Consider the following 26,885-nt stretch of genomic DNA (forward strand, 5'->3'; position numbering starts at 1 on the left):
GAATGCGAAGAACAAGAATGGGACAATCAACATCTATGCCCTGCCAGTTAATAGATACCCTGCTGGGATAATAAGCTGGCCAAAAGAGGAAATAGAATCCACTGACATCAAGACAAGAAATCTCCTTGCGACAAATGGAGGATTTCACGCCAGGTCCAGCACCATGAGATTGCACGCTAAGTGGAAGGAAGGAGGCCGAGGACTAATGAATGTCAGAACTACTATCCAGCTATCTTTGTTATTTGAAACAACAAAGATTCAACTGACTGTGCTTAGTGAATATCTCAGGCAGCAGAAACCTGAGAAAGAAAAGGAGATCCTAGAAACGACATCTGAGATCTCTGTCCAGAAGAATACAGTCCTAGGGACAGCAAAGACCCTCAACCTCCAAGGCCTCTGGTAGAGAACCTGAGATTGAAGGCTAAAAGTCTGCCCACATGGGCGAGTGGGGAAATTAAAAAAAAGATATTAGTGTTCATCACAATATTTCTATCAAAACTTCAAAGTCGTAGTTGTGCAACGTTATAGACTGATGTGATCAGTGGCGTGCACAGACATTTTGGGGGGCAAGTGCTCCAGAGGGAAAAAAGGGCACTTTTTGCATATGTGGAAAACCTTTTCTTTTTATAATAAAAAAATCGCACAGGTTAAATGCAATTTGACTTTTATTTCAAAACATTCTCTAAAAATCAAAAATCACACCACAAAAAGATAAAATCTGTATCCAACTCTAAACTATATACATACATATTCTCAAGTGTCCATTAAATGGAGTGTACTGCTCTAAAGAAGCATCCTTCTTGGTGCCATGTCTTTGTAGATGTTGATGACCTCGTTGTAATTGATCTCCACATCTTTCTCAATGGCCAACAAGAGGAGATCAGACAACCTTTCTTCTCCACACAAACTTCTTAGTTTATTTTTGATTATTTTTAGCTTTGAAAGGGATCTTTCAACTGTCGCAGTTGTCACTGGTAGTGTTGCGTAGATCTGAATCATTTTGACAAAGGCAGGAAAGATCAGCTGGCCATTGTTTTCCCTCAGTATCAGAAATATTTCTCTGAGGTCTTTTGAACTAAAGCTGGAGTGGAAGACCTTTAATTCTGTTTTGAGCTGGTCCTGATCTTCTCCATAGAATTCACAGAGGATGTGGACAGCTTCAATGGCTTCTGGGTTTGGTGGGCCTACCCAGTTAGCATGCACAGTTAAGGGCTGGAAGGACTGAATGATTCTGGCCGTTGGGCTTCCAGTATTGTCCCCTTTGAACCTCCTGTTCAGTTCCCCAGTCATGATGTCCAGAAAGGTGAAATATACACCACTCCTGAAATATGCCTCCACTGACTCAAACTGAGCACCTACTTGAGACACTGTGGTGCTGTGTTGGAAACGCACTGGAACTTTCCGCTTTCTCTCCTGACCAGGCACCACGGTAGGTACTGGAATGTTGAAACTCTCTGCCTTCTCTGATGCACATCTAAATATCTCTCCAAATTTCTCCCCAGACCTCATGGTTTGCAATGTGTGAAGCACACCATCAATTACCTTGTAGGCAGTGGAATGGTCCAACCCTTCTTCCTGCAGAGAATCTGATGCCAAAGCAGTGACTTCGAATACTGGTGTGGTGATTTCCATGCAGAGAATGAACATAAAATTAATGGCATTTCTGTACATCTGAGCATCACCTTGGGCCAGGTTAGGTGGGTCACTGTCACTGATGTCATCAAGGAGCATCAAAATGGCTTTCAAATTTCTCTGAAGTGCCTTCAGTGCTTTTTCCCTGCAAGCCCATCGAGTATCTGACAGCTGCTGGAGCTCCATAACACGTTGTCCAGGAAAGAGAGACTCCTGAAATTTGACCAAGGCAGCATGACGCTTTGGGGAGCCTGAGCAAAAGGCATACAATTTCTCCACCAAGTTGAAAAATGTCACAAAATGCTTGCTGGACTTTGATGCCTCCACTAGTACCAAATTGAGGCAATGGGCTTTGCAGTGCACATAGAGGGCCTTCTCATTGTGTGCACGGATTCTAGCTTGGAGACCTTTATACATGCCACTCATGTTGGCTGCTCCATCATAGCCTTGACCATACATGTTCTTCATCTCTAGGCCATTCTTTTGCAGAAGCAAGAACACTGTATTCTCCAGCTCCTGGCCTGTAGTTGTATCAACATTGCACACTTCGATGAATCTCTCCTTTATTTGCATATGATGAAAATATCGCACAACAAATGACACTTGCTCTTTGTGTGAAACATCAGAGGTTTCATCAAGTAGAATGGAATACATTTCAGCCTCTTTTATTTCACGTTGTATCTCCTTCCTGATGTAAGTTCCTAGTGCTGCAATGATGTCATTTTGACTTCTGTTGGAAAGCAGTGACACCTGGGGCCTTGTCTTGGTGGCTTTAACTGTGGCAATTTTTTCCAAATGCATTTTCAGCACACTATCGTAGCGGGAAAATACATTGACTAATTCACGAAAATTGCCACGGTTATCACTGGACTCACTCTCATCATGACCTCGGAATGCTTGTCCCTGACGTGCAAGATACACTGTTAGGTCAATTAATCTTGTCAGGATTTCTTTGTTTGTCTGCCTCTCTCGCTCTCTAACTTCCACCCCTTTTACGTCTGAAACATCAAATGCAGACTGAAGGGCCTTTTTCTGGAAATTGATCCATCTAACCATGCTTGTCATGTGCATCTCTGCGCTGGAATGTTGTTTGATTTTTTCAAGAGCAGTACTCCACTTTCTGATGCCATCAGTTGTCCAGGCTGTTCTGCTTTTATATTTTTCATCCGAGAGGAAAAGCCGACAACTAAAACAATGCATTGAATTAGCAGTGGGTGAGTATTCCAGCCACACATTAGCAGAAAACCACTGTTTCTGGAATGATCTCCCCTCAGTTTTTGGGTAAGGTATATCAGGCTGACATGGGCCCACATTGCAGCACATTGAAACGTATCTGTCATTGCGCTTTATTTTAAATGTATGGATGTGTGTTGGATCTGTTGGGTATTGTAAAGCTGCTAACTTTGACATTATGTGATTGATCTGATCTTCCTCATTGTGGTCTTCAGAGAGCACTACATCAGTGTCTGTAGGCCTAACTGAACCTGTTGCTGCATTGGTCGCGGCTTCATCTGTTTCTATATCTCCCTCTTCTGCTATGCTGGTAGATGGCATAGAGCTGCTTCCCTGCTGTGACTGACTACAATGGAACAATAATAATAATAATAGTATTATTATTTATCATAATAATAAGCTTAAACAGATAGTTTTAATAATAACCCATACTGCAAGTCTTGTAACATAGAAATAACTTTTGTAGGTACAAAATAATAGTTAGCTCAATGCCTGCTGATTAAGTTCATTAAAAACTAAGTGTGAACAGCTTTTAAGATTTTTCAATAGAATTAACTGCAAGGAGCAGGTTACATTAAAACATTAAAATAGAACCTGACTCTGCCCTTGACTCTGACCTTTCATCTTCATTTTCCTTTGCTTTCATCCAGGAGAGCAGAGAACTGCTTCCCTGGGCTGCCTGTTGTAGATCCCTTTCTTTCTCCTTTCTCAGCCTCTCTTTCCTAGGCATTATGCTTGCTGAAATTAGTAAATAAATAGACCAAAATGTATGAGAACGAATAAGACTGACTGTGGTCATTACAAGAACAGGGCAGAATGGTCGTTTTCACAGGCAATTGGGAACTGCCTATTTTTCCTTTAGCAAATTAATGTGTTAATGTTGCCAATATGTTACACCAAAAAAAATTAACATGTCTAACCAGTGCTTCTCAAAAGTTTTAACATGCACCACCCCCAACACCGTACCCTTCAAACTACCAATAACAACGTCACTGTTCTGTCACAATCAGGTCACAACACAGTGCGTAAATGTCTGCGAGCATCGCTGAGTCAGTAACAACCAGTTAGGCTAAAGACTGCATCTTTAGACAGTTGGACGGTGTTCTAACTTTCTCACAGGAGACACCTACTAAAGACAGTCAAAGACATTAATTTCAATCTTACCAAAGTAGGACAGTAGTTGACGTTAGTTATGGAAAGGCTAATCCACAAAAACGGAGAAACGTCCATAATTCTATTATTCATAATCATGTCAAGGTTTTAGGTTTTTCTGCAGTTCCATCTCTAAAAAGTGTGATGTCTTCCCATCACTGACTTCAGTTTGAAAACTTTGTATTTATTCACAGATTTCCGTGAGATCATCCTAAAATTTGTAACGAAAAATGGGCTCAAAAGAGCCCTCTGCCTAACGGCATGTAGCCTATAGCATAACGTGATATTTTCAATAGTGTATGCAAAAAGGTCGGAATTGATGGAGAGTGGGGTTGCCTAAATGGTTTAGGTTACATTTTAAATGTGTCCTTTTTTTGTTTATCCATATGGATGGATGGAGGGGGCAAGCTGGCAAAGTTTGTCATGTGCAGTTTCTGACAGGCTACTTCACAACAAAACAATTGCAGGTTGGTCTTAGAGGGCAAACAGAATAATTTCACTCGATTCATGGGTTACCTGACTGGTTGGGAAGGGAAAGAGCTGCCGTGTTGTCCGCCGTGGCTCCCAGTCGCTATAGTTAGCCTACTATGCCTACTCCAAGTAGTCCTATGTCATGCCGCTGCTACACGCCTCACAACAAATGAACTGCAAGCGTGTTCACGTGACACGGTGACAGTGAAAAAGCGACAGGGTTCGGGTGTCTTTGAAGAAGGGGCACAAATCAAGCCATTATTTTCACACCTTTTTAAATCGCGCAGTTTGAAAAAAAAAAAAAAAAAAATCACGTCTTTCAAAAGGGCACTTTTTTGGACTGAGGGCAAAAGGGCAAGTGCTTCAGCACCACCTCGTCTCTATCTGTGCACGCCAGTGGATGTGATAATAAAGTGTATCTTTTCACACTTTCCTGACTGCTGTTTATTTCTTACACTAATTGCTCATATAAAAACAGTAAACTAGTTGAAACATCATCCATCCAATTGCAACATGAAATATAAAAAATGCATTGACGGTTCTGTGTACATTTTTAACATGATTGCATTCAGATGTACTGAAATAAACTTCACATTTAATGATTTAAACGCATTTAAACACATTATTTACCAGATATCCAGAAGAAGACAGCTTCTCTTTAGCATCCTCTTTGAAAACAGGTAAACATAAACAGAGCTCTTCCCCCTGAGAGTAAGGTGCTTTCCTCCATCTACATAAGAGTATAGAGTCGTGATACTAGCGCAAAGGAGAGGCATCAGTGTGGACATCACTGTGCTGTAGGCATCTTTGCAATGGAGTTATTCAACTCAGCTCTTGGAAAAAATATAACTTTTGTACATCCTGCATTTTTCATTATAGGTGGTTTAACTGGAATCCCAAACATAACATTTTATTATGTCTTTCTATTTTTTGTTTATATTGTTTCTGTGGTGGGAAACACAGTTGTGATGGCTGTAATATACTTGGATCATAATCTGAGAACTCCAAAGTATATTGCAGTTTTTAACCTTGCATTTGTGGACCTGTTTGGTAACACTGCCCTGGTGCCAAAGGTTCTTGACATTTTTCTGTTTGGGCACTACTATATCCCCTACAATGATTGTTTAACATTCCTGTTTTTTTGCTACACTTGTCTATCACTGCAGTCATTTAATCTGGTGGCACTCTCGTATGACAGAATGGTGGCCATCATCTTTCCACTCCACTATCAAGTAAAGGTGACCCACAGGTTCATGTTTTCTTTGATTGCCTCACTTTGGGTTTTTACTATTATTGCTGTATTAATTTCAGTTGGACTACTTACAAGACTTTCTTTCTGTAAATCTGTGGTTATTAATAGTTATTTTTGTGACCATGGTCAGATATACCGACTTGCTTGCAATGACCATTTCCCCAGCTATGTCATTGCTTGCTTGTACCCAGTGATTATATTTTGGCTTCCTCTAGCTTTTATCCTGTTAAGTTACCTTTATATTGGCTATACGCTGGTTAAAGTGGCCACACTTAAAGAAGGACTCAAGGCTTTTAAAACATGCATTGGCCATCTTTCATTAGTGGCAATCTATTTTATTCCACTGTTAACTACGTTTACTTTGATGGAAAAAATACAACCAAATGCTAGGATCATAAACCTGTCTTTGACTTCGGTCTTCCCTCCCATGTTGAACCCAATAATTTATGTTCTGCAAACACAAGAAATAAAAGAATCTTTAAAAAGGTTATTAAAAAGGCGAGGAAAATCCAAAATAACAATTTAATACTAGCAGTGATGTGAGCATTTGTTTGCACTATATATTGTGTATGTTTGTGTTTCTTTGAAATCTGTCCTTTGAAATAGAATTTAAAGTAGAATTGTCTAATGTCATTATGAGTTAAGACTGTTTGCAATAAAAGAACAAGTAATTTCATAGGAATGGAGATGATTTTTTAAACAAAATGTAATCAACGATAACACAAAAAGTCTGTTAGGATTAGGGATGGGTACCGGTATCCGGTGCCATGATGGCACTGGTTCTGACATAAACGGTAGTAACCAGACCGAAAAGCAGCGCACATTTCGGTGCTTTTTTTCCTGAGCTGTGATACACTTTAGATTCTAGCCAATCGTTTTACGTTTCCGAGGATAGTAGGCGGGTCCAGGTACATACGTTCTTTTAGAGCAGAGCAACAGATTAAAAATGCCCAAGGCGAAGCGGTCAAAAGTCTGGCTGTATTTCACAGCAAAAGATGCAAACTCAGCAGCCTGCAACAAGTGCTTTAAAGTGATACTGTGCAAAGGAGGTAACACCTCGAATCTGATGAAACACCTGGCGACGCATAGCGTTTTTTTTAAAAGCCAAGAAATGCGCCGTATTTGATGGCAGCAGCAGCCGTTCTTCTCTGCGTGAGTAGCTTAATGTTGTCCGTGTGTAATTTACGTTGAGTAGGCTAACCACGTTATTACATTAATGTAAGGTGAACTAGCAAACATCATCATAGCTACATGCGGCTGTCTTCTTGTTTGATGGCAGATGCTCCCTTCACCCTGGCCAAAAAGGCTAAAATGACCAAAGAAAAAGTGGAAAACAGTTAAACATGAGAGGTTTTTGGACAAAGTTTGTGTTTTTTCCATTGTTTAAGCACTGCTTCCAGCCAAGAGCAATACCATATATGCCCCATAGCTGCAGAAAAGGCTAACATTGTTATCTTTTTACAAAAAAACAGCTGAACATGAGAGGTTTTTGGACCAATTTTGTGTTCTCCATTCTTTAAGCACCGTTTAAGCACCGGCACCGTTTCAAAAGTACCGGTTTGGCACCGGTATCGGATAAAACCTAAACGATACCCATCCCTAGTTAGGATGCACGTATTATTTGTGATCAAGGTGATTATGGGGTGTTTAAAAAGCAATAGTATCTAAAAAAATCATTGAATGTCTCACCTATTTTTTGTCTCTGTGTTGATAATCATTTCAAAACAGAATGCAATTATTTTATCTCGGTCTAATTTTCTTCTAGGAGGGTTTTTTATGAAGAAAGCAAAACATATATGCATTTTTTTTTTTTTTTTACTTTTTCATATCCATGATTTCTAATAAATTCGCAGTGCCAGCTTGTCTCTCTGTGAGGCAGCACAAAGGCAAACACTGCTTTGACTGAAAGCCAAATATCAGCATGTAAAATGCTTGCAATGGTAGTGCTGGTGTTTATAAGATGGAAAGTTAAGTGATGTGATTACTTCTGTAGAATCAAAACATTGTAGAAGTTGAAATTTTTACTTGATAGTGACATTAGAAGTCAGGGGATTATTTAAAACTATCGTCTTACAGTCAGCTAGAGCCAACATCATGTAAATATTTAAAAAGTGATACAAGCTTAAAGAACTCCACTCTGACACTATCACAGATGATGCTGTAGGACACTGCATCAGTGTACTGATTGTGAGGTTGGGCCAAACTTTATATCCATAAATACATGATTGTGTTCACCTTACAGGTTTGTATAGGAGCACAGCTCTCATTCATTTATATATAAATGAATGAGAGCAAGCCTCAAAGAAGTTGAAACTTCTTTGAGGCTTGCTTAAATGGCCTGTTTTTTCTTTTGTTCTTTGCAAGTATGCAGTTATGGATACATGTCACAATGGCACGTGACAGATTTTTTAAAAATTATTTTCCATTACGTGACAATTGGATTATTACCAGAAGAATCAGTCATTTCAATTCTGCTGTTTGTATGGATGCTTATTATAGTTACGACAGCATCTACTGCTAGGCTTGTTAAATTTTTTTTGCTTTTTTGTTATTATGGACCAGTATATTGTTTGGCCTGAAATCTTTAAATAACATCATGGAAGTTTTGACATACAGTGCTAAAAAAGATGGCAGGTGGTGCTCAAACCTACCCTAGCCTACCCTTTGATCCTAGCCAAATGCAAAACTAGGATAAAAAGCACATGTAAAACCAACCATTTCTGTTTTGGGAGTTGTCTCAGGGAGTTGCCCAATAGTGCACCTACTGACGGTTAATTAACCCCAAAGCAACTGAAAATGATTAACAACCTCTCTGCTAGTTAGTTGGCTAGACCAATATATTCCCATCAAAAAGTAGAGTGACCTTGTATTTAAAATGATCATCTAAAAGTCTTAAAAACTTTTAGTTTAATTTCATTTTTAATGACACATTATTTTCTGACTGTCCCCTAGGATGAAAGCACAACATATTTAAAAGACTAAATATGTTTTGAAATGTTCTGTTTTATTGCTATTTTGTCATATTTTTACAGTGAAATATTTTTGCCCATGATGATGATGATTTTTTGTTATGGAAATAAAATTAATGAGGTCTATCAACTCACTAACATAATGTATACAGAAAGATTTGAAATGTATATCAGTTCATGACCACAACTGCCAGATAGAGGTAAATGTATGTTTTTGTTACAAATCACAGCTTAACTTGGTGCCATGCACACATGAAACTGTCTGGGTTGACTTTGATTACAGGAAATGTTATTGAGCAACTGTGTAATCTTTTGTTATTAATTTAGTTTTACACTTTGCACATGAAGGAAAAATAAAAGGTTGATTGGAAGTGAAAGTAATTCTTGCATTTGTAACACATTTGTTCAACCTGCAAAATTCTATTTTGGTGGGGTTTCTTCTTCTTCTTTATTGCTCACAATAAATATTATTATTTACAATCTTCCTGTGTTTCATCTACATTTTCAGTGTTGTGACAAATGTTTTTCCTTATCTCATTTTTTTGTTTGGTGATAACTCTACATTCTTTTAAATACACAATTCACTGATCTCATCCCAAAAGTTTTAAAATTTTTAGTTTGACAGCAGATTAACGATGGGAATTGAGAACCAATTCCAATTAGTTTGAAATGTTCAAAATGATTTCCAGTACAATAGTGGAATATGCCACCTGCAGAAATCTTCTGATGACACTGCAGTGGTTGGGTGCATTAAGGGGGGGGGGGGGGGGGGGCAGGAATCTGAGTGCAGGGATCTGGTGAGGACAACTGTAGAATGGTCCGAAAGAAACACCTCTTTCTGAATGTCAGCAAGACAAAAGAGATGGTGAGTTGCCCCATCACAACATCATGGGTGAAGACCAATTACACCTGCTTTAACACAACATTACCTACGAGCTTATTGACACAGGTAACAGTGCCCAACAGCAAGCTTGGCTGGACAGCAAAGCCGGTATTTGGTAAGCTTAGATTAATATCAGGTGTAGAACAAGGGTACACATTTTTCACTAAGTACCCTTTCCAGCTTTTTAATTCATCCAAAACAACATGATTTTGAGTTGTATTGTTAGTCTGAGGTTGACCAGCATTCATAAAAAAATTCAGGATAGTAGGATGGCAGTCAGAAAATATTAACCATTATGTAATATTCCTATTAGTTAAATTGTCTGCACAAAGCTGTAACCATATGGTTTGATGTCATAGGGGAATGCAAAGTGACTATAAGGGACAGAACACAAAGGTGCTCTGCTTCCATTTGGAGCCAGTCTTAACTAAACAAGGTTTGCTGAAACAGAAAATAAAGGACATTAACTTTAACCTTCAACATTAACAAAAAAATTACTTTAATGGAATTTTTAAATTCAGCTGTTGGGAAAAACATCACATTTGTGAAACCTGCATATTTCATAATAAGTGCATTTAATGGCATAGCTAATATTAGGTATTACTTTGTCTTTCTGTGCTTTATTTACATTTTTTCAGTGGTGGGAAACACACTAGTGATGATTGTCATAATTTTGGATCATACATTGAGAGGTCCAAAACATATTGGAGTTGTGAACTTTGCATTTACAGACCTGTTAAGTAGCTCTGCTTTGATGCCAAAGCTTGTTGACATTTTTCTGTTTAACCATCACCATATCTCCTACAATGACTGCTTGGCATTCATGTTTTTCTGCTTGACCTTTTTTGCAGCACAGGCTTTTAATCTGGTTGTGTTGTCCTTTGACAGAGTCATGGCTATCACGTTCCCGCTGCACTACCAAATGAGAATCAGCCACAAGCTCATTTTATCTTTGATCGCTTTTTTCTGGCTTCTTGCAATTACTATCATACTCACTGCAGTTGGTCTTCTCACAAGACTTTCTTTCTGTGACTCTGTGGTTATTCAGAGCTATTTCTGTGATCATGGACCTGTGTATCAGCTTGGCTGCAATGATCTTACTCCAAATCGTGTAATTGCTCATTTGGCACCAGTTCTTGTTCTTTGGATTCCACTGGCATTTATTGTGGGAAGTTACTGCTGTATTGGTTATTCTTTGTCAAAAACTGTTACATGTAGGGAAAGACTAAAGGCTTTAAAAACCTGCACAGGTCACCTTTCATTAGTGGCAATTTATTTCCTCCCTGCACTATTTATCTTTACCTTTGGGAGTACAATACTTCCAAATGCAAGGACTGTAAGTCTATCTTTGGCCACTGTCATGCCTTTGACTTTAAATCCAATAATCTATGGTTTTCAGACACAGGAAATCAAAGAATCGTTAAAGAAGTTATTAAAAGTTAAAATGCAATTTAAAATTTCTGCAAACAAATAAAAAGCATTCAGATTTGAACCTTAGCAGTACCCAATCATCCTTTGCGGAGGGGTTTCAAAAGCTGAAAACATAGAAAATTTCATATAAAATAATCCAAAATATGGCAAACAAAACAATGTTTCATGTCTCATAATAACAATATAACATTTTATAATTGTTATTGAAAATTGAGACTATTTCAAATGTAAAAGAGTCTGTGAAAGAGTCTAATGTAATAGTGTATTTGATGGTGGTCAATGAACATTACAAAGTGTAAATATGCATTTTATTTATTTCTTTACATTCTGAAGTATTCTCATTTGACTTTAAACCTCAAGGCAGTTAATAAAAGCCCTACTGTGACTTTCAAGATATCTAGGCGTGTTAGTGGAAGTGTCTGTTTTGTGTATGGTCTTGGTCTCTAAGTTTTGTGTAGTTATTTAATTGTCACTTTTTATGGTGGAAACTTATGTCCAGAGTATGATTTAGCTGTGACACCTTAGTATTAAATGTACTTTAAACCAGTTTAAGGTAAATCATTTTAAAAGTAAAATAAAAACTGTAAATCTAATTACGGCCTTTCTCATTGGAAAACACAACTGTATGATATATTACAGTTATTTTATTGCAAAAATCTACTTTCTTGGCACTTTAGTGTAGTACTACCGGTACCTGTGCTCACCAGAACATTCCAGTTCAACACATAAGAAATTATACTTGACTGGCATTTACAATCATCCACTGCTTATGGTTAATTAAAATGGTAATAGCAGATGAAGTCTACTCCAAACAGAGACACACTCTTAACTTTAGAAAGCTTGTGACATTTACACATTCTATGTGAAAACAGATTTAAGAGGTCAAATTAGTTTTTCAGTGTGTCTAGGGATAGGCATTGCTACGAATGTACTGATTTCAATCCCATGTTCAAAGTCAATTATCAATTTAATTTCTTATAGATTCTCTTCATGGGGTTTCAACACAATCTCCAAGTTGGATATCACCGACATTACAGTCATGCAAATTGCTTGACATTCATGTTTTTCTGCTCTACTTTAATTTCAATCCAGGCGCCATCTTGTAAAGGTCACAGTATGACACACTGGAGCCACTGTTTACCAATAATAGACAAAATAAAACCTTCCCATTGCCCAAACATAGATATCATGCATTCCTCCAATGGGTTGTGTATTCTTCATTGTTCATGTATTGTTTTGGATAATGTTCTGAGGCCTTCCAGGCTCTGGTTACAGAACTGTCTGGAGCAGTGTTCTTGGGGATGAAAGTGCAACACATATCTCTAAACATTGCACATACACCCCGTTAGGACCTTAGGACATTGCAATGTATATAAGTAATGTGATCTATGCGATTAATGTGACTCCCCTAGGGACCCCTATGGCGTCCATATATGTTAGAAACCCCACAAATAAGTCAAACAAGTAAGTGGACCTTTAGAACAGCACCTGGCATTACAGGGCTCACAGCTGCCCTGCCCTGTTTCCTGAGACCCTTACCCCCTTTTCACCCAGCATAATAGTACAAAGCCGCTCTTGCCCACGGGCCAATTTATGTCATGTTTTCCCTGGAGGCATTCCCTTGGGCTGGATACACCACCGTACACCAGTCCACTGGGATCTCTCCTGCATCATACATCTGACTTCCCTAGTTCCTCACTGTAAAATCAAAACAGGTATAGTTAGCTTTTCTTGGGGTAAAATGTCCTAGATTAGTTTTATTGTCAATTGGTGGAAACAGGCTGGAGAGAGTTTAGCAGTTTCCTATATAAACAGCACTTCTGGTTATTTTAAGCATACAACCAAATCCCCACGTGTCATTTGAATAGAAAGGGCCAGGTTCAGTGAAGAGGTGTGGGCAAGTGGCTACGCCCGCCGCACAGTCTGACACCTTTTGTTCCTTTATATTTTGAATTAGCCAATCTAACCCCAGGTTGCTATTTCTATACCCAGTACATGTCAGTTCTCTTAGTTGTCGCGCTTTTTTCCCTCTCTGGACAGTCTGTCCCTCTTTAACGGGTGGAACAGATGTGGGATGACCGCTGTGTTCGGGCAATTAACATAACATAAAAATCACACAGACTATTAGTAAAGCTAATACTCTCAGACCTCCCATTACTTTCCAGCTTATACTTTTTTTCTACTACCCTGAGGTCTTTTCCACAGACCGGGGGATTATTCTGCCCCCTTTTGTTGAGGTCTGGGTGTTTCTCTGACTCAACTGACTCAGTGTGCTGATCCTTCTTGGTCTGGTCCTTCTGGATTTCCGCCAACCCCCTCGTGGTTATTGCTGCACTCCAAATGACACGACCGTTGACCTCAATCACTGATTGGGCCGTCTGCTATGCCTGGAATGATTTGTGATTCTCGCTGGTTCTCTAGGAAAAAATCCGGAGTTGTGGGAACTCATGGTTCATTATAATCTTACGTTTTATCTGTACCTGAATTGGTAATCACACAAATCACCATAAAATCATAGAAAAATGATCATAGAAACCATTGTTTGCAGCATTCTGGACTAACTGCAGCCTTGCCAGGCAGGTCTGGCTAACTCCAGCATATAAGGAGTTACAATAGTCCAGCTGGAATATAATAAAAGCATGAATCACCCGTTCAATGTTTTTAAAAGATAAAAATAATCTCACCTTAGATAAAAGCCTCAGTTTGAAGAAAGACCGCTGTACGACTGAGCTCATCTGTTTTTCAAAGATGAAATTGCTGTCAAATATAACCCCTAAATTTTTGGCATGCAATTTGACAAAAGACTCAAGACTGTGCAGGTTAAAATTAGAGGTGCTGGGATTGCCACTTGGTCCAAAAAATTATCACTTCGGTTTTGTTCTCATTGAAGTTAAGGAAGTTAGAGGCCATCCAAGATTTAACTTCACCGAGACACTGCCTCTAGTTCTGCCTCTAGTGAGGCAGAACTATTTCCCTTCAGTTGAAGATAGATCTGAGTATCATCAGCATATGAATGAAAACAAATGTTATATTTTCTAAAAATTAGACCTAGAGCTATTAAATTAGACCTATAAATGGAGAATCCAGAAGCAGAAGCACAGCTGAGTCACCTGAGTCAGTGGCTAATAAAAGATCATTAAGAACTCTTAAACGTGCAGTTTCTATACTATGAAGAGTTTTAAAACCAGACTGAAACCTCTCAAGAACATTGTGTCCATTTACAAAAGATTGCAGCTGATCATAGATTGGCGATCATAGATCGAAGACGTTTTATCTTATTGATAAAAAACTGCAGGAACCTTTCACAGGTGTCTGAGGAACCTGTTGTCGTAAGCCCGACAACAAGTGTCAGGGTGAAGTATTTTTCAAAATCGTGTCCAGGTAGCCTTCATTCTCACCAATAAGCCACTGCGTTTCCCACGGCGCCCTCTCGGTTGAGGTAGCACCGGAACACAGCGGAGGCAAGCTGGAACTCCTGACAGGAGCGGTGGGGAGAAGGTTCCCTGATATCCACGATTGCAATAAAGAGTTTTTTTAACTGAGAGGATCTTATAGCCAGCACCATTTGGCGATCATATACAAGCAGAGAGTTAGCATGTTTTAAAACAAAGTAAAAATAAAACACTAGTACAAACAGAGTCAGACGGCAGGCCGTACACACTGGCGCCATCTTGACCAATGATGGGTCTAAGTGCACTGTTACATATAAAATATTAGACCTATTTCAGAACCCGTCCAAACATGAACTGTTTTCTCTTAAAAAGGGAAAACAAACCAGAAAAGCTCTTGCTCCCAATAAAACAACATGATGTAGGCATTAGAACTTCCGGTAACATGAGATTCAGTGCTGTCGTCACTGCTTCTAGCTTTAATTAAGTGCTGATGCTTATCTGGTCTGAACTCAGACTTAAGTGTCACCCCCTCTGTTCATTTTCCCCACATCATATTTGCCGGTTGCCCACAAGTGCTCCACAATTCTGGAGAGTCTGGGATCAACTGGCATAGTTCCACCTGCTAAATACACAGAGAATTTTGTTAGCAGCTGCAAAATTCACACAACACTAATGTTCTCCATTAACCACTTCCTAAACACTTCATGCGAATGTTTCATCACTAGATTGTAAATTTCTTCTCCAGGTCTGCACTGCTGCACTCATTTTAGTCACAGACCCAATCACTTTACTCAATTATATTGTAACATGCTGTCATGTATTTTACAAAGCAAGTTTATTTTCATATAGTCAGAGGTGTATATCACCCTCACCCATGCATCAGAAACAGGAAACTCAGTTTTTTTTAGTCTCCACTCTAACAGACTCTGCTACATCCTGTTAACTTGTGAGATCAAACCATCTGTTCCTAATCTAACAATGATCACCTAATTTTCATATCAGTTCATAACCCACTAAGTTGACAGGACAACAGAAATGCATATTTGAAATATTACCACAAAAAAGAATTTCCTTCATACAGTAAATCACTTGTATTGCTCAATCAGCAGAAGACATCTCACAATTTACTATTTTAAAACTACATTTATCGTCTGATCACTGGTTGGTCATACCAGTCTATTTTCCTTTTCACAGAAGTGAACCTGTTGTCCTGCAGCTTGGAGAGTTATTTCTCAGCGATGGATAACCTCAGCATTTGATAGCAAGTGTCTGTTAAATCTACACTATTTTGGCATTGATGTGAGACACAGGCATGTTCGTGAGTGTAAGCTGATCTTCACTGAATGTGTGGGTTTGTCTTCAGATTGAGCTGTGGATTCAAATTGTCTCCGCCAGCTCCTTATTCTCTCCAAAAAGAATTTCATGTGTTTCTGTTTGTGTATGTATGCTTTTTATACATTTATTTATTTATTTACCCTTCTGTTGCGATGCTCTGGACACTTGCTCTCACTTTAACAACACCAGCCTTCATTTCTCCTCCATGTCCTCTTTTCCTCATTTCTCTCAGCTCCTTCCTGCTCCGCAGCAATCAGAGGCCCAATGAGCTGTTTCTTCTTCTCTGTTCATTCTCACGTCTTCTTTTCGGTCTCTTCTTTTGCCGCTTAACTCCCAGCATGGCAAATGTGAAACAGACAGTCCTCTCAAGTCCATTCACACACAATGATGTCACTGGTGAACTTCCCAGCTTGTGATTAAGAGCGCATGCTTCCATCCACGATAGTATTTGTACATGCTGCTGGACCTTTCAGAGTTTTAAGTCAGTGCTGCTGTCTGTTCACCAGCTGTTGATTCTTGAAGTCGACGCTGTTGGTCTGGAGCTGCCTTTTATCTTCAGGAAGAGATTGACCATCCTTAAAGCTTCTTTCCAGGATAAGATGTACATCGAGGTGAAGCTGTGAAATTTCAGCCAAAACCTGGCCTGGGTATCGTGCCAATTATGTTAATCTCTCATTTTGTCCCAGCCACTGTGCTCGTGAAGGAAGTTGATCCAGGTCCGTGGGCACCTGTACTAACACACTAAGACATTTATTTAATATCCTTCTCATCACTACTTACTGACACTTTCATTCTGTGATTCTTCTATCCACATTTTAAAATGTCTTTCTCGTCATTCGTTGCACTCACATCAGCCAATTTCCTTCAGACTGCATGCAGACACTTTCACTTCCTGTCACATACACACACACTCTCCACGTTACTGCATTTCCTCAGTTTCTACACCCTTTTTTCTTCGCAGTAGCCCAATTGACACAATTCTTTAGCAGAATTTAACACAATCCTTTAGCATAATTAGCACACTTCTTTAGCCAAGCAGCAACATAAAAGCATTATCTCAAAATTACTTCTTGTCGACCATGTTTTCCTGCTCAACTCCAATTCTCTGTCCTAGGCAAAGTAGTGGACTCTAACCACTACCATTAAATATTTTCATCGCAGCGAAACAGTCTGTCAGAATGTTCGCCACTTCACATAGAAGCCACGTATTTACAGTTTTAACAACAAGAATCACACAATTCCTATACACTCGTTGAATTCAACTATATTTCCGGCCGTGCGCCCAGCGCTTCCTTTTAAGATTATAAGCGCCCTGCGCCCAAGCTCAGTTCTGCTGTCCAAAAAACGCAAAAAGGGGGTGGACTCTAACCACTCCCAGTGGTCTCTTAACCACTAGCGATTAACGGGGTCCCAAGTCCCTGAGGTACGCCAACCTGGATCTCCGGTCCAACCGGTCACGCTAGGCGTCCGTAGTCAGGTGGGGATACCAATCCCTGAACTTTGCATTTATAGGGAGCCCGGCTCCCAAAATACTTTAAATTCTGTGTCTTTTAAAAGCGTCCAATGCTTCTCGGAACATTTATACATCAACCTGTAGATCTTTGCAAAAGTCTCTTGCTCTAGTGTCCATACTCGACTTGCCCTGAAACACTTAGACATCAACCTGTAGTTCTTAAGAAACGTCTCTTGGTCTAATGTTTCAGCATTACTGAGCCAATTTAACAGTGAAGATCGTTAACTCAGTGAACAGATAATTTAGAATTCATCCAACTTTGGTTTAACAGGTGGTGCTTACCTTTAAATTCTATTGGACCGGTCCTCTGTTCGCCTCATTTCATGATCCCACCTTGGGCCGAATTTGTCCTCTCAGCCATAAAAGAATCCCGGGATTCGGCACCAAATATTGTCCGAGGTTCTTTTATTCTTCAGACTGGACAGAGAAGACGCAGACTCAGAGTGGTAAGTGGTCTTTAATATACCTGCCTGTTATTACATGCATAAAACAAAAGACACAGCAAATAAGCACTAGAAAATGTATTTTTCTAACACTTCCAATAGTGTTAACATACTACACAGGACATGAACAAGTGTTTAATTTTCATTGTAAGTGGGTTAAAGCACTTAATTAAAAGTAGTCTAACATAAATGTAAATGCTGTAATTTGATTATTTTATTAAACCACGTAACTTGGATGGATTCGATGCTGGAGTGACCACAGTGCACATGTCTAATGTTGCTCATAGTGGTCCAAGGGACCACTCAGGAAGTTTGTGTGTTTGCTCAGACACATGAAAAATTAGAGAGAACATTGGTGCTGGTGTTTATAAGGTGGAAAGTTATTTTTGAAACAAAGTACAGCTAACTCTGATGGTGATGTGATTACTTTTGCAGAATCAAAACATTGGAGATGTTAGATTTATGTTGGCACAAACCTATTCCTGGAACAGACGAGACAATTCTATTACAATGGCAAAAGCAAGACGCAAGTCACCAGAGCTCTTTGTGTGCTCTCGCGCACGAGGGAGATGACTGAGATGAGCGCTGTTCCTGCTGCTCGAATCCTATGTCAGTCAGTCTCAGTCAGCTCCCCCGTAGCACTGCTCTTTATTGTGGTTACATGAATATGCATAGGTTCATTAACATATGACATCTTAAACGGGCATGTATGTGAACAAAGAGTACCACCTGTGTGTGTGTGTGTGTGTGTGTGTGTGTGTGTGTGTGTGTGTGTGTGTGTGTGTCAGTCAAGATGTGACCCTGTGCTGGCGCCTGTCAGTCCAGCAGTTCACCTAAACAAAAGGCAGTTATACTTAAATAGATACAGAGTTGATGTCCTCCTATACTATAAATCAGTAAGAGAAGGTACGACCTCTCTGATGACTTTAGTATGCGTGTGGTATGCCAGAGTGCTCTGGACTGCACACAGATTCTTTGCAGGCTACTAAGGATCAGACATCCTATCAATATGCAATCGATTATATAACGCTAAGCATATATGAGTATATGTTTCTAAGCTTAAATGTACGGTGGCTGGGAAGTGCAAATCACATTTACAACATCAACAACAAAATAACATTTCCGAAAACACTTTTACATTAAAAAAACAAAAACAAATAAAAAAATTGACAACAAAATAACATTTAAGAAAACACTTTAACAAGTCCGCAACAAATTAACAAGTGGCTCTTGACGGAAAGGGATTGTCTGAAATACCGGAAGTGACTCAACGATAGGGCTTTGGAGTTGACGTAACGCTGCAATGTATTGTGGGAGACCATTGTCAATCAATCTAGTGCCGTGTCTCCTGTACAGCAACGGTCCCCAACAGGACCGGTACCGGTCCGTGAGTCATTTGGTACCGGGCCGCAAGAGTTGAGGCTCGGGTGTGAAGTGTATGGTTTTCAGGGTTTTTAATCATTAAGTCGGTTTCCCTGGGTCTTTTTCCGTTTTGTAGTTGTGTGTCTTATTTTGAAAGGATTATTTACGCGTTACCATAGCGACCAGAGAGCATTAAGGGGCAGAGAGGAGGATGTTACTCTCAATGTTGTTGGTGCATTTCAGGAGTACACTGCTAATAAAGTTACACAATTACACAGCTGAATTCGCGTTTATTATTATATTTACAAAATACCACAGTTTTTGTCTTTGTCTGTATCATTTTATTTTGTTGTATTTATCCGCAACACCTTAAAGGCCGGTCCGTGAAAATATTGTCTGACATTAAACTGGACCGTGGTGCACAAAAGGTTGGGGACCGCTGCTGTACAGTACATAGTGCGTTTAGCTTGTCAAATTTACATAAATCTTTGATCGCCAGTTGTGTGACTCTGAAGTGATGTACTGTATGTTTGTAAGTTTTCTCCTCAACAAACACAACAATGCCAACGAAACGTTTTGCACGGTTTCATTCCATAATACTGGACTTATGTTTCTATGAAGGTTTGAACTTTAAGAGTGTTTAAACAAAAGAGAAAAGTGTGAAAATGTTCATGCCTGTCTGAGGAAAGTGTATAAAGCATGTAGTGAGGGGTTTTACAGTCTTAAAACATCTATAATAATTGTAAAAAATAAAGTTGGCTACTTCGCGGATTTCACCTACTGCGGGTTATTTTTAGAACGTAACACCAGCGATAAACGAGGGACCACTGTATTGTTCCTCCCAATCACGCCCCTCCAGGTCCCACCCAGGGACTCCAAGAAGGCTGGGTACTCTGAACCACCACTCGGTCCATAAGCGCAGATGGTGGTCAGGACCTATTCCCTGACCAGAAGGCGCAGGGAACAAACCCTCTCATCCACTGGGAGAAACTCCACCGTACAGGCAGCAAGCCAAGGGGATACTAGGATACCCAGCCCCTCTCCCGGAGACTGGTTCCAGAGCCCAAGCCGTGTGTTGAGGTGAGCCCGACTCGTGCACAAACTCAGGCTCCTTCCCCACTAGAGAGGTGACATTCCATGTCCCAATTGGCAGTTTTGGTAGCCAGGGATCAGTCCCCCAGGGCCTCCATTCCTGGCCACTGCCCGGCACATAATGCACCCAACCCCTACGATGCCTCCTGCAGGTGGTGGGCCCATGTCCCTTTTTCGGGCTAAGGCCTGGCCACCAGATAGTCCCTCTCGGGCACCCTCCCCAGGCCTGGCTCCAGGGCAGGGCCCTGGTAACCCTATCCCGTGCAGGGTGAACTGTTCCCAAGGGGTTCTTCTCATAGGGGTCATCTGAATCACCCTTTGTCTGGTCCCTCACCCAGGACCAGTTTGCTATGGGAGAGCCTACCAGGGGGCAGAAGCCCCCGGACAACATAGCCCCTGGGATTCCTGGGATACACAAACCCCTCCACTTCACAGGAAAGGTAGCCATATGGTAGAGATTCGCAGAGGGGAGTAGCGAGTTCCAATGCATTTATTTTATTTCCAAGGATGCAAAAGCATACACAGTGAACATCTATGCAATTGCTTGTCAGGGTATTCCTGTGAGTTTTATTCATACACGTTTTCCAGCTTTATCCTTGGAACAGATGAGACTGGCAAAGGAAGAACCTCAGTAGTCAGACCCTGTTCATCGAGTGCTGGTTCAGAAAGGCTAGCAGCTGGCTCTCTGTCCTCAGTTAGAACAGATCCAAGAACAGTCTCACTCAAGTTCACTTCCTCCAGCTTACGAGCTTGCAACCTGGTAAGAACACTGACAGAAAACACATCAGGGTGGGATTTCAACAGCTCATCCTCTCCTGGGATACAGCTGGGCTTATCCACCACTTCAGGAACAGGGAGTACCTTGACCCCAGCAATATCATTTCCCATTATAAACTCAACACCCTGAATAGGAAATGAGTTTCTCACTGCAACCTTGAAAAAACCAGAGGCTAACCTCGACTGCACATGAACACAATGTAACGGTGCTGGTATGTAGGCCATCCCAATACCTTGCACTATTGTACTTGCGTTACAGGATGACTCATCACTGACCGGTAAAACATCGGCCAATAGAAATGATTGTGAGCCACCTGTGTCCCTTAGTATTCTCACGGGCTTCAGATCCCCAGGAAACCCTGTTAAGGAGACAAAACCATCAAAAATGAAGGGTTTAAAACACTTATCAGGTTCACTCGTGGTCACATTAGAGGGGCAGTTTAGCGACTTGACTAGGCCAACCCCTTTAGCTTGTTTTAATTGCTGGGGCACTTGTTTACGTTTAAGAGCCAAACACTCAGAAACTATATGCCCCACTTTGTGACAGTAGAAACATTGTCTATCAGACTTGGAACCCGAGGAACCCCTAGGTTGTTGAGGGTGCGGCTTTGTGTCCTTTTTCATTTGTTCATGATAGGGTGATTCAGATTTACCCACAAACACGCTTTTGTGCGTCAAAGCAAATTCTTCTGCCAGGACAGCTGCCTCTTGCAAAGTGGCAACTTTTTGTTCATTCAGGTACAGCACCGTACGCTCAGGAACACAGTTTTTGAATTCCTCTAACAATAACAGTTCACGCAGTGCGTTAAACTCTGAAACTTTGCTTGCTTGACACCACCTATCAAATAGTATCCCCTTATACCCTTGCAAACTCAAGAAATGTTTGAGCAGTGGATTTCCTCAGGGTCCTGAAACGCTGCCTGTAAGCTTCAGGGACCAACTCATAGGCTCTGAGTATAGCACTTTTGACATTGTCATACACAAGACTGTCCTCAATAGTGAGAGCTGCGCATACTTCCTGTGCTTTACCAATTAATTTGCACTGAAGAAAAAGGGACCAAACCTCCTTGGGCCAATGTAAAGCCACAGCAATGCGCTCAAACACATTAAAATAGGCCTCCACCTCAGTCTCCCTGAATGGTGGAACCAGGGCAATGTTTTTGCCTACATCAAATGTTGGAGGTGAAGGAGCAGGGGGAGAATTATCTGAAGGATTACTAACGTTATCTTCATCCTTCACTGAAGGTGGAGCAGAAGGCTCAGGAGACAATTTGTTAGCTTGCAACTCCAGCTGGCGCAACCTAATAGATGTCTCAGCTTCTAGCTGCCGACACTTTAGCTTGAATTCAAGCTCATCCTTACGTTCCCTTTCTTTGGCTTCAAGTTCAAGACGAGCCAAACGTACCTTTAAGCGTGCACCAACACTGGGATTACTGGATTCGACAGAGAAGGGCTCAAACCGTGGAAGAGAGGCTGGGGGTTTTCCCCCACCTGGTTTGACCACAGTAGGTGTCACTGTCCCCTCCCCAGTACAAACCTCAGGCTGATCAGAGGTTTCAAAGACCGACGCTGCATCCCTAGTGTCCGCGTCCAAAGGGAACACACCTTTCCCAACTAACCCACTGACTACAAGAGACTTTAACTCGCTCTTCTTCATGGTCTTAGCCACAGTGTGGGTTTCATACATACACATATATATATACACATATACACACGTATGTATGTATACATACATACACATCTCTATATATCTCTATATATCTAATCTATATATCTAATCTATATCTATATATCTAATATATATCTATATATATCTATATATCTATATATCTATATGTGTGTGTGTGTTGTCGGCCCCCGGGCCGGCCCCCTGAACTGTTCTGTTTTGGACTTTGTTTTCTTGAGCTCCGGTGTGTTTCTTTTTTTGTCTTCTTTTGGTTTTGGACTCGTGTTTTGTTGTCCTCCACCTGTGTGCAATCTCCTTGTGTTTTTCTGGGTGTATTTAAGTCATGTCTTCTGTCTTAGTAGTTGCTGGTTCGTCTGCGTTATTCCCTTCTGTCATTCCGTGTTGTTTACCTCGGTCTCCCTGCGTCTCTCCATCTGTCCTCCCTGCATCTTCGTTCTGGTTTGTTTTATTAGCTCTGCCCAGATTAGGTTCCAGTTTCATGTTCCCCCGCCATTGCTGTTTGTATCCACTCCTGTTAATAAATACTCACCTGCACCAGAGCTGCTGCATTTTGGGTCCTTTCTACTAACTCCACACGTCTGACACGCCGGATGTGACAGAAAAGCTTTTTCTGTGATCATGGACCTGTGTTTTATCTGGCATGCAATGATACATCTTTAAACCGCATAATGGCATATGTTTCCTTAGTTACTTTAATCTGTATTCCTCTAATATTAATAGCGTTTACTTATGTTTGCATTTCCATAGCACTGAGCAGAATTGCGTCAGGAGAGGAACGACTCAAAGGACTGAAAACTTGTACTTCTCATGTGATTCTAGTTGCTATTTTCTTTTTGCCATTGGTGGGAACAAACATAGCTGCAGTTGCCTCCTATATTCATCCTAATGCCAGGATCATAAACTCAACTTTGACATACACCATACCAGCTTTGCTTAATCCTATTATATATGCTTTAAAGACAGAAGAAGTGATGAATGCCGTCAAGAAGCTTTGGAAAAAAAAACTTTTATAAACACAGCATAAAAATGATGAACTTATTTCACCTTTCCCTGACAAAATCGCTTTGTTACTGAATCTTCTTCACAATACCCGCTGTTTTAAAAAAGCTCAGAACATTAATAAAGATACCTCACACAGAAGGAGTTTTTGATACGGGCGGTTGCCCGGGGCGGCATAGTGGTGGGGGGTGGCATCACGGGCATCGGCAAAATAAATAAATAAATCGTACTCATGCTGCCCCGACATCATTTGGGAATGTCGTAGGCACCGATCGATTTTCTATCGCCCATTTGCTGGGAGTAAGGGCGCCCTCCGTTTGCTAGGTGCACCTGCTGCTTGCGGCACAGGGAGGAGAGGGCGGGGCAGGGCGGCCGGGTATTCTCTGGCTGGCGCAGCATATAATAACCAACTCGCAAAATAAAACAAAATAAAAACAAACCAACAACCACGAAAACACGCCAGAGGGAGTGTTCGCCCAGGGCACCAAACAGGCTAGGACCGCCACTGACCTCACACCCTGGCCACTCCCTGTTTGAACTGTTGCCCTCGGGCAGACGGTACGGAGCACAAGACTCAAACACAGCTTTTACCCAACCGCAATAACATGTCTGAACGCTGCTACTAAAAAAATGTCCATCACGGGACTGAAACTATTTATGCATGCTCATACTATTCTTATTAGCACTTTAAGTATTTTATTTATTGATTTATTACATTTTATTGTTTCAATTTATATTTTCATGGATGATGCACCGCTCGGAGACCACTTTTAATTTCGTTGTACAATTGGACAATGACAGTAAAGACTGATAAGCTGTGCAGTTATTGTTATGTGTACTTGCTATCATACATATACACACACACACACACACATATATACATATACACACACACACACACACACACACACAGTAAATTTGCCAGCCAAATTAAATAAGCGATGTTGAAATGTTAGTGTTTTTTTCTATATTTTAACAGTTTTGGCATCCCATCATATGAAACTTAACAGTTAACAGATTAACTGTTATGAAACATTGATTTAATCCTCAAATTAAAAATCCCCAATTAAAAAATGAATTGGTAGATTTTAAATTGTGTATGTGTTCCTTCATAATTCTTTTGTCCCCCAAAAATTTCAAATGTGCAAACTCTGCATGAATTCATCTCCCAGTTACGTGTTTACTTTTGCCATCCAAATATATTACTTCTGTCCAGATAGCTGCCACACCACCGTCTCAGAGCTAACTGGCTCAGAAATTAAGGCTCCGCATCCAGCACCCGAAAAACAATCATCACTACTCCTCACATTAATAAACGACCCAGAATTAGCTTCGGCCCACCTCCACTCTCTTGCAATGCGGACCTTTTAAGCTTATCCTCCATTGCGAGCCCAGTTTTGTTGTTAACTGACTGGGCACAGTCCCTAGGTTTAGACGAAGCTATCTCTGTTTTCATAACAAAAACGTCTTTACCGAAAACAGAGTCCGTTTCACTCACTGCGGCTCCTTGTGCGGTTAGTCCAGAGTCAGCTGGTTCTTCCGAAACCACAGGAGTGAGGTGAGCTTCGGTTTGACGAAGATGACGCCGGCGCCGTCTCTTTCGTGATGGCGGGGCAAAGGAACCTGACCCCTGTTCATCTGTGACTGGATTAATTAAAATGACAGGGTCCGGTTTACTCACTGTGGTGACCAGCACTGCCGGTCCTTGGTCTGCCGACACAGAGGCCATTGAAGGAGTGAGAGGAGATGGAGCAGGGCGCCGTCTTCCTTGCAGTGGAGGGTCCAATAGGTGAGCAGCAAGCGGCGGTGGGAAAACCCTCCGCCTATTAAGAAAAAACCAGGCAGCAAGGGCTGCCAGGGAGGCAGCCGCATCCTCCTTGCCCAGACAGCCCAAACCAAACAGTTCAAAGCTAGAGCTTGCCCTCAGCACAGTTACAATTTCAATTAGTTTTGCAATGTCCAGAAAGCTCATAGAGAAGGTAGTGGAGGAGAGGTAATTGTCAAAAAACACTACCTGTATGTGTCTTTTGTGTGGATCAACAGCCGGGATTACGCTTCAGCAGTAACCCCACCTCCTCCATGGCGACTCCCGAGTCCGCTGGGTCCATGGTGGTTGGTGGGATTATTCTGTCACCTCCCTCCTGAACCTCTCCGAAAAGTCCGCAGGGTCCATCTGGCAGGATCGTTCTGTCGCGGCTTGCCAGGGCAAGCCGTGGGGGATGTTGGAGAAAGGACCCAAACGCTGGACTTAGTGCAATGAACAGTGCATTTATTTACAGTGGGGGTAAATGTACACCACGCAATAAGTCTCCAGAGTGCTCCCTCAACTCCTGTGTTGTGCCTTCTCCCAAGTGCTGGTATTCCGTGCTCTCTGCTCCTGTGCCTACGCACACCCTGTGCGTCCTGCAGTCCCGTGTTCCGCTCTCCTGAGGAAAAAACAACAGACGCAGCCGTTATGGCACCGACTCCAGCAGGCATACACTTAACAGTACTTGAGACACTGACATGGAGTCTAACTCAACGATCCTGCGCCGGAGGAAGCTCCATCGCTCTGTTAAGTAGCTCCCCCGACGAGCCTGATCAGAAGCAGGTGTGTGGGAACCTAGGCGTGACCAGCAGCTGGCAGGGCCACACCGATCAGGCCTGCAGGTGGCTGTCCTTCATCCTCCAGCCACACACACGTACACACACCAGCATGGAACACAAGAGCATAGTGCAGCAAACAAACATCCAATAATAATAATAATAATAATAATAATAATAATAATAATAAAGGTCCACACTGTTCACGGACCCCGAGTACCCGGAACCGGGTCCATGACAATATTATTTGGATGACACTTCACACTTCACAATCATAATCAAACAGGAGCATAAATAATAATAATGATAATAGATAGTTATCTTAATCGGTATATAGACTAAGATGACTGCCCTGAGACATGAGGTTAATGTGAGAGACTTTAATGTTGCAAACATAACCAAATCGTTTAATAATAAATAATTACCACACTCCCTTACATGGTACATTAAATTTTATATAATAGATAAATGATGTAAATAAATTCAGGATGCATTGTGTGAGGATCCAAAATGCAGATGCAGGTGGGGGTTAACTAAAGCCAAGCCATTTATTGAACTGATATGAAAACCACATGATGCAAAACATGAAACTAAACCGAAAAAACAAATGCAAACTATAAAATTCACTAGAGCAGGGGGAAGGCAACTCCAGGTCTTGAGTCCTGCATGATTTGGATGT

At 41.1% G+C, this 26,885-nt stretch overlaps 3 protein-coding genes across 3 annotated transcripts; 2 read left to right on the top strand and 1 right to left on the bottom strand.

Moving 5' to 3' along the window:
* Positions 1-647: 647 nt before the first annotated feature.
* LOC146379235 (zinc finger MYM-type protein 1-like) lies at positions 648-4,767 on the bottom strand. Its single transcript, XM_084940442.1, has one exon. It carries the CDS (start codon positions 3,184-3,186, stop codon positions 784-786), a length of 2,403 nt encoding a protein of 800 aa, XP_084796568.1. The 5' UTR covers positions 3,187-4,767; the 3' UTR covers positions 648-783.
* A 533-nt stretch (positions 4,768-5,300) lies between these two features.
* Positions 5,301-6,327, top strand: LOC146379236 (olfactory receptor 1E16-like). Its single transcript, XM_084940443.1, has one exon. It carries the CDS (start codon positions 5,301-5,303, stop codon positions 6,264-6,266), a length of 966 nt encoding a protein of 321 aa, XP_084796569.1. The 3' UTR covers positions 6,267-6,327.
* Positions 6,328-9,523: 3,196 nt separating this feature from the next.
* Positions 9,524-23,637, top strand: LOC146379237 (olfactory receptor 13G1-like). Its single transcript, XM_084941088.1, has 3 exons — positions 9,524-9,707; positions 10,114-10,673; positions 23,260-23,637. The coding sequence occupies exons 1-3, from the start codon at positions 9,524-9,526 to the stop codon at positions 23,635-23,637; spliced, it is 1,122 nt and encodes a 373-aa protein (XP_084797214.1).
* Positions 23,638-26,885: the final 3,248 nt, after the last annotated feature.

The sequence above is a fragment of the Perissodus microlepis genome, chromosome 10 (assembly GCF_051167445.1).
Source record: "Perissodus microlepis isolate ML-2025 ecotype Zambia chromosome 10, ASM5116744v1, whole genome shotgun sequence".
Taxonomy (NCBI): Eukaryota; Metazoa; Chordata; class Actinopteri; order Cichliformes; family Cichlidae; genus Perissodus; species Perissodus microlepis.

What these genes read in the sequence shown, in the direction of transcription:
- LOC146379235 (XM_084940442.1), bottom strand. Translation starts at nt 3,186, where the DNA reads ATGCCATCTACCAGCATAGCAGAAGAGGGAGATATAGAAACAGATGAA.
- LOC146379236 (XM_084940443.1), top strand. Translation starts at nt 5,301, where the DNA reads ATGGAGTTATTCAACTCAGCTCTTGGAAAAAATATAACTTTTGTACAT.
- LOC146379237 (XM_084941088.1), top strand. Translation starts at nt 9,524, where the DNA reads ATGGTCCGAAAGAAACACCTCTTTCTGAATGTCAGCAAGACAAAAGAG. An exon ending in GACAGCAAAGCCGGTATTTG is followed by an intron (nt 9,708 to 10,113) that starts GTAAGCTTAGAT and finishes TTTTAAATTCAG; the next exon opens with CTGTTGGGAAAAACATCACA. An exon ending in ATCATGGACCTGTGTATCAG is followed by an intron (nt 10,674 to 23,259) that starts CTTGGCTGCAAT and finishes CCTGTGTTTTAT; the next exon opens with CTGGCATGCAATGATACATC.